Below are 12191 nucleotides of genomic sequence, written 5' to 3' on the forward strand. Positions count from 1 at the left end.
ACCTACTCATTCAAGAGTTTCCTTTATTTTTTTTACTATTTTCTACATTGTAGAATAATAGTGAAGACATCAAAACTATGAAATAACACATATGGAAATCAGATGACCTGGCCTCCACAATCCCCCGACCTCAACCAAATTGAGATGGTTTGGGATGAGTCGGTACGCAGAGTGAAGGAAAAGCAGCCAACAAGTGCTCAGCATATGTGGGAACTCCTTCAAGACTGTTGGAAAAGCATTCCAGGTGAAGCTGGTTAAGAGAATGCCAAAAGTGTGCAAAGCTGTCATCAAGGCTATTTGAAGAATCTCAAATGTAAAATATATTTTGATTTGTTTAACACTTTTGTGGTTACTACATGATTCCATATGTGTTATTTCATAGTTTTGATGTCTTCACGATTATTCTAAAATGTAGAAAATAGTACAAATAAAGAAAAACACTTGAATGAGTAGGCATTCTAAAACTTTGTGTAGGTATACATTGAAATCAAGCCTGCATGTACACTGAGTGTACAAAACATGAGGAACACCTTCCTAATATTGAGTTGCACCCCCTTTTGCCCTCCGAACAGCCTCAATTTGTTCGGGGCATGGACTCTGATTCAGAGGGGTTGGGTTAAATGCGGAAGACACATATCAGTTGAATGCATTCAGTTTTGCAACTGACTAGGTATCCCCCTTTCCATTTCCTTTCTACAAGGTGTCGAAAGCGTTCCACAGAGATGCTGGCCCATGTTGACTCCAATGCTTCCCACAGTTGTGTCAAGTTGGCTGGATGTCCTCTTGGTGGTGGACCATTCTGGATACACACGGGAAACTGTTGAGCATGTAAAACCCAGTAGCTTTGCAGTTCTTAACACACTCAAACCGGTGCACCTGGCACCTACTACCATACCCTGTTCAACATCAATAAGGGATCATAGATTTCACCTGGATTCTTCTTGTGGTCAGTCTATGTCATGGAAAGAGCATGTTGTTTTGTACACTCAGTGTAAACTAGTGGGATATAAGACTTTGGTCACATTCTAAATAGCACCCTATTCCCTTTATAGTGCACACTACTTTTGACCAGGGCCCATGGGGAATCGGGTGCCATTTGGGATGCAGACAGTGAGCAGCTTGAAACTGTTCCAGGCTGCCATTCATTGCATAAGTGAACCTTATTAGTCCCAGATGTTTTTCTCTCTGTAGTAGGGTGACAAGGGGGTGACGGTTTGACAAATCTATCCTCCATTCTTGGGGTTTCCTCATCTGGCTCCGTCCACTCTGGTAGTGGAGAGAGGAGACGGAATGAGAGGGGGGAGGAGAAGGGGAGAGGAGAGGGAGAGGGAGGGGGAAGAAGAGAAGGAGAGGAAAGAGGGAATGTGGGTAAGAGGTAGAGGAAAGGGGGAGAGAAGGAACGGGCGAAAGCTAGGTATGTGAGGAGAGTAGAGAAGCCAGGAGATTTGCTTCTCTCTAAGATCAGTCCAACCCCCTACAGCCCTGTTCTGTCCTTCACTCCTACCCTCCGCACACATACACACACACCCTCCTGCCCCAGCCCTTCGCTCTGCAGTGACTCTACTGTTATTCCCGGTTGGGAGTTTGGAAGAAATGCCACGTTCAAAACAACTGGGAACTGGGAACTTGGAAATCTCAGACTTCAATGCGTTCAAAACAACTGGGAACTCTGAAAAAAAACTAGCTCTGACTGGGAAAAATCTATTTGAATAGTCATCCAACTCGGAATACCAACTCTGGAACTCGGGCCTCTTTCTAGAGCTCTGACTTTCCAACCTGAAGATCACTGACGTCATGATTTCACCTCGTATTTTTCCCAGTTCCCAGTTGTTTTGAACGTGGCGGGGGGGGATCTGAGGACCCATGCCAAATCCTCCTGAGGGGGAATAGGCTTTGTCGTGCCCTCTTCACGACTGTCTTGGTGTGTTTGGACCATGATAGTTCGTTGGTGATGTGGACACCAAGGAACTTGAAGCTCTCAACCTGTTCCACTACAGCCTCGTCGATGAGAATGGGGGCGTGCTCAGTCCTCTTTTTTTCCCCTGTAGTCTGTCTCTCTCTCTCCCGCAGGATTACAGAATTATACAGAAGTATCCTATTTAACTTGTTTAGGCCATAAATAATTTTATTGGGACAGTGTTTATTTCTACTCTGCTGTTTGTTTCCTTCCTAGTCCGTAATGATCAACATCAAAATTCTCTCTGTTTTTACCAACTACACAGAAAGCCACCAGACACTCACAGATTTGATGGGTGTCATGTGTTTGTCAAAAACAAATAAGAGCACAGTTGGACAAGATAAACAGAAGAACTAAACCCTCCCCGGGAGATTTATCAAACAGATAAGACCCCCAAATTAAATAAGAATCTGCTCAGCAGTAAAACTGTGGCCCAAATGGCATGCGATTCCCTATATAGTGCACTACTTTTGATCAGAGCCCTATGCTAGTGAGCGCTAGCTAACGCTAACTACATTATTATATATATTTTTTTTTACAAATCGATACTAGGATTCAAATATCAATATAATATCATCCAAAAATAATATTGCGATATGTAACTGTATCGATTTTTCTCCCATCACAACTATTTAGGAAATAGGGTGTCATTTGCGATGCAGTCTGTATTTGTTGCCATAGTCACATCTGTTTAGGGGAAAATAGTAGAAACTTTATCTTTTGACCACATAGACACTGTCTGGGACCAGGTTCTTCCCTGTTATTTCTCTGGTTGAGACATTCTTCTCCTTCTCCACGTTCACTGCCGTAGAGAGATTCATAGGACCATTGGCTACTCCCTCAATAAAGCTACATTTTCTGGACTGGTGCTTTAGTAACCATTAAACTTCAAAAGTGTCTGTGTCATTTCTATGGAATGATGGTCTTTTCATTCCACTGTTGTTTAGTGTGTCCTCAATGAGTTTGTGTCGTGGGCTGGCTGATGAGCAGTGTTTTGTGTAGTTTTACGTCCTCTCAATTAGTGTTTTGGTGTTGTATGTTTTAAGTCTCCACAGTGACCATTGTTTGACGGTTTTGTATTGTTTTTGTGTGTCCCCGGTGAGTTTGATAGACAATGTGTTATTTCCTGTCCCCCCAGTAAGTTTGTGAGCTGGCTGGTGGACACTGGTGTTCTGTTATTAACGGTGTTGTGTTATTTCCTGTCTCATTAGTGAGTTTGTGAGCTGGCTGGTGGACATTGGGGAGACTGATAACCCAGAGGAGGGGGTTCATCTGGGACAGGCTCTACTGGAGAACGGCATCATACACCATGGTAAGTGATTCACTATACGTTCATCATCTAGACCAGGGTTCTCCAACTGGCGGCCCGTGATTTGAATTTGGCCCTCGGGTGATTTTATTTGACACTTACATTTTTTATTGTTGGACATAAAAAACGGTAAAAACACCAGCAAATCAGCTCCAAGTGATTTTAATTTTGGAAATCTGTTCCAAAGTATTCCCACACATAATAGAAAGATATATGTGATCGTATACAAATGTAAGCAAGGTTTGAAATGATTATGTCTTAGTCAAATATTATATCTGTTTGGACTTCTTGCGGTCAATTTGCAGTCTACAAATTATTTGTAATTATGTTCTGACCATCTGCTCAAGAAAGAAATGGCCCGCGGCTGAATCTAGTTGATGATCCCTGCTCTAGACCTTTTCCTTTTCCTCTTTCTCCTTCCTCCTCTCCCCCAGTATATTTACCTATACAGTATACAGTATACATACAGCTAAAAGCTTGCTCTATATTCTGTACCTCTCCCCCTCTCTCTCTTTCTCTATCTCTCTATCGCTCTCTCTCGCTCTCAATTAAATTCCATTCATTTCAAAGGTCTTTATTGGCATGGGAAACATGTTTATATTGCCAAAGCAAGTGAAATAGATCATAAACAAAAGTGAAATAAACAATACAAAATGTACTGTAAACATTACACTAACTAAAGTTCCAAAAGAATAAAGACATTTCAAATGTCATATTATGGCTATATACAGTGTTGTAACAATGTACAAAAGGGAAAATAAATGAACATAAATATGGGTTGTATTTACAATGGGGTTTGTTCTTCACTGGTTGTCCTTTTCTTGTGGCAACAGGTCACAAATCTGGCTGCTGTGATGGAACACTGTGGTATTTCACCCATTAGATATGGGAGTTTATCAAAATTGGATTGGTTTTCTAATTCTTTTTGGGTCTTTGTAATCTGAGAGAAATATGTGTCTCTAAGATGGTCATACATTTGGTAGGAGGTCAGGAAATGCAGCTCAGTTTCCATTTCATTTTGTGGGCAGTGTCCACATAGCCTGCCTTCTCTTGAGAGCCAGGTCTGCCTACAGCGTCCTCTCTCGATAGCAAGGCTATGCTAACTGAGTCTGTACATAGTCAAAGTTTTCCTTAATTTTGGGTCAGTCACAGTGGTCAGGTATTCTGCCACTGTGTACACTCTGTTTTTTTGTTAATTCTTTCCAATGTGTCAAGTAATTATCTTTTTGTTTTCTCATGATTTGGTTGGGTCTAATTGTGTTGATGTCCTGGGGCTCTGTTTGTGTTTGTGAACAGAGCCCCAGGACCAGCTTGCTTAGGGGACTCTTCTCCAGGTTCATCTCTCTGTAGGTGATGGCTTTGTTATGAAAGGTTTGGGAATCTCTCACACTCTAACTCTCTCTCTCTCGTATCTCTCTCTCCTCCCCCCTCTTTCTCTCTTTCTCTCTCTCTCTCTTTCTCTCACACTCTTTCTTTCTCTCTCTCTCTCACTCACTCTCACTCTCTCTATCTCTCCTCTCTCAAATTCTAATTCAGATTGCTTTATTGGCATGAAATACAATTTGTAGATATTGCCAGTATAGTGGTACAACATTTCAGGAAATAGGTTAAATGAAGTTAATGTAATACAGTTAGTAGTAATAATAATAATAGTACATGTAATCATGTATACAGGTACAACACTACTGCTGTTGTATTGTGTAATTTTTGGTCGATACATTTAATTAAATAAAAATAAGATTATAACAATAAAAATAAAGAATGTCTAATAAACAAACATCAAAATGTACATGGATGATGGTTACACTATGTATTATTTGTAAGTTATATACAATGTAAATACTTCAGGGAACTAATGGTCATTGGATGACCCTCTGGCTATGACAATCATATACAGTGAGGGAAAAAAGTATTTGATCCCCTGCTGATTTTGTACGTTTGCCCACTGACAAAGACATGATCAGTCTATAATTTTAATGTTAGGTTTATTTGAACAGTGAGAGACAGAATAACAACAAAAAAATCCAGAAAAACGCATGTCAAAAATGTTATAAATTGATTTGCATTTTAATGAGGGAAATAAGTATTTGACCCCTCTGCAAAACATGACTTAGTACTTGGTGGCAAAACCCTTGTTGGCAATCACAGAGGTCAGACGTTTCTTGTAGTTGGCCACCAGGTTTGCACACATCTCAGGAGGGATTTTGTCCCACTCCTCTTTGCAGATCTTCTCCAAGTCATTAAGGTTTCGAGCCTGACGTTTGGCAACTCGAACCTTCAGCTCCCTCCACAGATTTTCTATGGGATTAAGGTCTGGAGACTGGCTAGGCCACTTGGCCGTGTGTTTTGGGTCATTGTCATGCTGAAATACCCATCCACAACCCATTTTCAATGCCCTGGCTGAGGGAAGGAGGCTCTCACCCAAGATTTGACGGTACATGGCCCCGTCCATCGTCCCTTTGATGCGGTGAAGTTGTCCTGTCCCCTTAGCAGAAAAACACCCCCAAAGCATAATGTTTCCACCTCCATGGTTGACGGTGTGGATGGTGTTCTTGGGGTCATAGGCAGCATTCCTCGTCCTCCAAACACGGCGAGTTGAGTTGATGCTAAAGAGCTCGATTTTGGTCTCATCTGACCACAACACTTTCACCCAGTTCTCCTCTGAATCATTCAGATGTTCATTGGCAAACTTCAGACGGCCCTGTATATGTGCTTTCTTGAGCAGGGGGACCTTGCGGGCGCTGCAGGATTTCTATCCTTCACGGCGTAGGGTGTTAGCAATTGTTTTCTTGGTGACTATGGTCCCAGCTGCCTTGAGATCATTGACAAGATCCTCCCGTGTAGTTCTGGGCTGATTCCTCACCCTTCTCATGATCATTGCAACTCCACGAGGTGAGATCTTGCATGGAGCCCCAGGCCGAGGGAGATTGACAGTTATTTTGTGTTTCTTCCATTTGCGAATAATCACACCAACTGTTGTCACCTTCTCACCAAGCTGCTTGGCGATGGTCTTGTAGCCCATTCCAGCCTTGTGTAGGTCTACAATCTTGTCCCTGACATCCTTGGAGAGCTCTTTGGTCTTGGCCATGGTGGAGAGTTTGGAATCTGATTGATTGATTGCTTCTGTTGACAGGTGTCTTTTATATAGGTAACAAGCTGAGATTAGGAGCACTCCCTTTAAGAGTGTGCTCCTAATCTCAGCTCGTTACCTGTATAAAAGACACCTGGAGGCCAGAAATCTTTCTGATTGAGAGGGGGTCAAATACTTATTTCCCTCATTAAAATGCAAATCAATTTATAAAATTTTTGACATGCGTTTTTCTGGATTTTTTTGTTGTTATTCTGTCTCTCACTGTTCAAATAAACCTACCATTAAAATTATAGACTGATCATTTCTTTGTCAGTGGGCAAACGTACAAAATCAGCAGGGGATCAAATACTTTTTTCCCTCACTGTACATATCTGTACATATCTGCACAAAATCAAATACTAAGGAAGTCTCGAGGTTTTGCTCGCCTGAGGTAGAGTATCTTATGATAAGCTGTAGACCACACTATTTACCAAGAGAGTTTTCATCTATATTTTTCATAGCTGTCTATTTACCACCACAAACCAATGCTGGCATTAAGATTGCACTGAATGAGTTGTACAAGGCCATAAATCAACAGGAAAACGCTCATCCAGATGCAGCGCTCCTAGTGGCCGGGGACTTTAATGCAGGGAAACTTAAATCCGTTCTACCTAATTTCTACCAGCATGTTAAATGTGCAACCAGAGGAAAAAAACTCTAGACCACCTTTACTCCACACACAGAGACGCATACAAAGCTCTCCCTCGCCCTCCATTTGGCAAATCTGACCATAACTCTATCCTCCTGATTCCTGCTTATAAGCAAAAACTAAAGCAGGAAGCACCAGTGACTCGGTTAATAAAAAAGTGGTCAGATGACGCAGATGCTAAGCTACAGGACTGTTTTGCTAGCACAGACAGGAACATGTTCCGGGATTCTTCAGACAGCATTGAGGAGTACACCACATCAGTCACTGGCTTCATCAATAAGTGCATCGATGATGTCGTCCCCACAGTGACCGTACGTACATACCCCAACCAGAAGCCATGGATTACAGGAAACATCCACACTGAGCTAAAGGGTAGAGCTGCCGCCTTCAAGGAACGGGACTCTAACCCGGACGCTATAAGAAATCCCGCTATGCCCTCCGACGAACCATCAAACAGGCAAAGAGTCAATACAGGGCTAAGATTGAATCGTACTACACTGGCTCTGACACTCGTCGGATGTGGCAGGGCTTGAAAACTATTACAGACTACAAGGGAAGCACAGCCGCAGCTGCCCAGTGACACAAGCCTACCAGACGAGCTAAACCACTTCTATGCTCGCTTCGAGGCAAGCAACACTGAAGCATGCATGAGAGCACCAGCTGTTCCGGATGACTATGTGATCACGCTCTCCGTAGCCGATGTGAGTAAGACTTTTAAGCAGGTCAACATTCACAAGGCCGCAGGGCCAGACGGATTACCAGGACGTGTACTCCAAGCATGTGCTGACCAACTGGCAAGTGTCTTCACTGACATTTTCAACATGTCCCTGACTGAGTCTGTAATACCAACATGTTTCAAGCAGACCACCATAGTCCCCTGTGCCCAAGGACTCTAAGATAACCTGCCTAAATGACTACCGACCAGTAGCACTGACGTCTGTAGCCATGAAGTGCTTTGAAAGGCTGGTCATGGCTCACATCAACAGCATTATCCCAGAAACCCTAGACCCACTCCAATTTGCATACCGCCCCAACAGATCCACAGATGATGCAATCTCTATTGCACTCCACACTGCCCTTTCCCACCTGGACAAGAGGAACACCTACGTGAGAATGCTATTCATTGACTACAGCTCAGCATTCAACACCATAGTGCCCTCTAAGCTCATCACTAAGCTAAGGATCCTGGGACTAAACACCTCCCTCTGCAACTGGATCCTGGACTTCCTGACGGGCCGCCCCCAGGTGGTAAGGGTAGGTAACAACACATCTGCCACACTGATCCTCAACACGGGGGCCCTCAGGGGTGCGTGCTCAGTACCCTCCTGTACTCTCTGTTCACCCATGACTGCATGGCCAGGCACGACTCCAACACCATCATTAAGTTTGCAGACGACACAACAGTGGTAGGCCTGATCACCGACAACGATGAGACAGCCTATAGGGAGGAGGTCAGAGACCTGGCCGTGTGGTGCCAGGACAACAACCTCTCCCTCAACGTGACCAAGACAAAGGAGATGATTGTGGACTACAGGAAAAAAAAGAGGACTGAGCACGCCCCATTCTCATCGACAGGGGCTGTAGTGGAACAGGTTGAGAGCTTCAAGTTCCTTGGTGTCCACATCACCAACGAACTATCATGGTCCAAACCCACCAAGACAGTCGTGAAGAGGGCACGACAAAGCCTATTCCCCCTCAGGAGACTGAAAAGATTTGGCATGGGTCCTCAGATCCTCAAAAAATTATACAGCTGCACCATCGAGCATCCTGACTGGTTGCATCACCGCCTGGTATGGCAACTGCTTGGCCTCCGACCGCAAGGCACTACAGAGGGTAGTGCGAACGGCCCAGTACATCACTGGGGCCAAGCTTCCTGCCATCCAGGACCTCTATACCAGGCGGTGTCAGAGGAAGGCCCTCAAAATTGTCAAAGACTCCAGCCACCCTAGTCATAGACTGTTTCTCCCTGCTACCGCACGGCAAGCGGTACCGGAGTGCCAAGTCTAGGTCCAAAAGACTTCTCAACAGCTTTTACCCCCAAGCCATAAGACTCCTGAACAGCTAATCATGGCTACCCGGACTATTTGCACTGCCCCCCACTCCATCCTTTTTACGCTGCTGCTACTCTGTTAATTATTTATGCATAGTCACTTTAACTCTACCCACATGTACATATTACTTCAACTATCTCAACTAGCTCGGTGCCCCCGCACATTGACTCTGCACCGGTACCCCCCTGTATATATAGCCTCCCTACTGTTATTTTATTTTACTTCTGCTCTTTTTCTCAACACTTTTTTGTTGTTGTTTTATTTTTACTTTTTTTGTTAAAATAAATGCACTGTTGGTTAAGGGCTGTAAGTAAGCATTTCACTGTAATGTCTGCACCTGTTGTATTCGGCGCATGTGACCAATACAATTTGATTTGATTTGATCTGGCAGTAATATTTGCGGTTTCTCCCTCACCCAGAATAATTCCCGGCTTTATGTCATTAGTTAATGCACAGAAGTTGGGAATTGATTATCTTATTTGGGAGTATTTCTCACAGTAGAGGAAAAAGTGCATCTCTGTCTCTACCTCCCCTGTCGTGCAGTGACCACATAGACGCTCCTCTTTGGGTAGCCATGTCTTTTATGTCTCCCTTTTTCTATAGCCAGTTGGTGGTGACTGAGCCTGTATTTGGTCAGGATCTGTCTCTGTTTTGTATCTCTGACAGAGTAGAGATATTCTGCCAATTTGTATTATCTTTTTAGGGCAAAATAGCAATTTAGTTTATTCTGTGTTTTTGTTTAATTTTCCCAATTTGTCAAATAGGAGGTTTTCAGTTCTGTAACAATTTGATTGATTTTCCTGTGTGTTTGGATAATAGGGTTGTTTATTGTTTTTAACAGCTGACATAGGGGACTCTTTTCAGGGTTCAGCTTTTGGATTTCCAGTGCTTTGAATTGTAAGGATGTTTTGGGGCTTAATTTCAAATGGTGCTACATTTTTTGTCCTTTTCTTTATATTTACAATTTAAAGGGAATCTTCCGAGTTCTGCTCTGCATGCATTATTTGGTACTTTTCTTTTGGATATTCAGGATCATTCTGCAGAATTCTGTATGTAGATTTTCAATTGGGATTTTCTCTCAATGCTTATAATTGTAATTACAGGTTGGACCCCAAACCTCGCTTCCATAAAGAGCAATTGGTAGAATTACACTATTGAATATTTTGCACCAGATTTGGACAGGAATATTTATTTTTGAGAATTTTCTTTTTATGGAGTAAAATGCTTTGCAGGCTTTTTCTTTTAGTGCATTCACTGCCAGACCAAATCCACCAGAGGCACACATTTCTAGACCCATTGGGCATGTTCAACCATGGTATTTCCTAATTTGAAGGTGCTCTGGAATATCACAACTTTGGTTTTCTGAAAGTTGATGTTGATTGCTCAGTTGATGCTGTATTCCTAAAGAATGTTAAGTTTTTACTGTAGACCTTGCTCTGTTGGTGACTGTAGGACAAGGTAATCTGCGTAGAGCAGGAATCTGATCTCCTCATCTTTGAGGGTGAGTCCAGGAGCTGCAGATCGGTCCACTGCTATTTTGTTGATGTAGACCTTGAACAGGGTTGGACTTAAACTGCACCCTTGTCTCACCCCTTGCCTTTGTGCAAAGAACTATGTTATTTTTCAGTTTAATACTACATGTGTTGTTCAAGTAAATCAATTTGATGATGTCGTATACTTTACCCCCAATGCCGCTTTGGAGGGTTTTGTAATATAATCCATCATGCCATATGGAATCAAAAGCATTCTTAAATCAACAAAACATGCAAATACTTTTCCTCTGCTTTTCTGTTGGACATGCTGGTTTATTAGTGTGTGTAATGTGTGTATGTGGTCCGTTGTTCTGTGTTTGGGTAAAAAGCCTATTTGTTTGTGTGAAAATGGTCTGTATTCGGTCGTTGACAATACAGCAGAACAGTTTTCCCATGTTACTGGTGACACATATTCCCCTATAGTTATTAGGGTCTAATTTGTCACCTTTTATATATATATGGGGGTTATGAGCCCCTGGTTCCAAATATCAGGGAAGCAGCCACTCTCCAAAGCCAGGTTGAATGGTTTTAATAAGGCATCCTGCAGCTCAGGAGTACTGTGTTTTAAGCATTTCACAGCCCACCCCTCTCTCCTCTCTTCTCTCTTGTTTTTTTTAACATAGACCAGTGTAGAGCAGATGTCTTATTTAAAACTGCTCTCTCTCTCTCTCCTACCAGACTGTTTAGATAACAGCTTACATATAACCATCTCTTCTCACCATGCCGTTTATTTAATATAGTTTAAAATGGCTGCTCTGTGGCCGCGGATTAGGACTGTGTGATGCATTTAGTGTGTAGAGCTGTGGCCGGGGACCTGCTTACATAATTCACACTGCACACACACACACACACACACACACACACACACACACACAGACAGTACCTTTCCCTACAGCTCTGTACGTGTTTAATTTTTTCCTCAAAAGATTTGGGCCTGTGGCCAAGCGGGGTCCTAACTCACTCCCATTGCTTTATTGCTTCCTAGCAAAGAGTGAGTCCAGGGGTTTAGAATTTAGTTAGTTCTACTCCCTGATGGTGAGGCTAGCCCCCCTAACTCCCAGCCCCTGCTAACACTCTCTCTAACACACACACATACACACGCTCACAGGCACAGGCGCACACACACACGCTGAGGAGGTAGAACCCACAGGGTGAATAAGTATCCAGGATTAGTTCTCATAATAACTTTAATGGAACATGCACTGCTACAGTACCAGTACAAGATGCTGCTCCAACTGCTTTCTATTAGGAGGGTCTTGGAAAAGCTCCCCAAAGTATAGTGAGAGACTTGAAAGCCCTCTGAAGAATAGTGAAAGGGAGATGCGTTTTAACACAGCAGCTGTTATCTGTAACCCCTCTGCTTTACAATTAGAATGTTCTCTGACACACTAGAAAAAGTGAACTGTGATTCTGTTCAGCCATGGTTTGAATGTGTTAAACCTATTATATTTACCAAAGCACACAAAAAAAACCAGAGAATTTTCTCCTCTGATTTTCATGTTGGACCCATGCATAAGTAGTTGAATGTTTTTAAATATGAACTAAAACGCTCAAACCAACTGT

The 12191-nt window shown here is 42.9% G+C and overlaps 1 protein-coding gene across 2 annotated transcripts in view; it reads left to right on the top strand.

Moving 5' to 3' along the window:
• Nucleotides 1-12191, top strand: part of prex2 (phosphatidylinositol-3,4,5-trisphosphate-dependent Rac exchange factor 2) — a 232533-nt gene that overhangs the window by 91365 nt on the left and 128977 nt on the right. For both annotated transcript variants that reach the window (XM_041880313.2, XM_045221164.1), the window contains exon 11: nucleotides 3169-3269. In XM_041880313.2, coding sequence (XP_041736247.1) covers nucleotides 3169-3269 — 101 coding nt within the window. The remainder of the gene's footprint in view (nucleotides 1-3168; nucleotides 3270-12191) is intronic.

The sequence above is a fragment of the Coregonus clupeaformis genome, chromosome 7 (assembly GCF_020615455.1).
Source record: "Coregonus clupeaformis isolate EN_2021a chromosome 7, ASM2061545v1, whole genome shotgun sequence".
Lineage (NCBI taxonomy): Eukaryota > Metazoa > Chordata > Actinopteri > Salmoniformes > Salmonidae > Coregonus > Coregonus clupeaformis.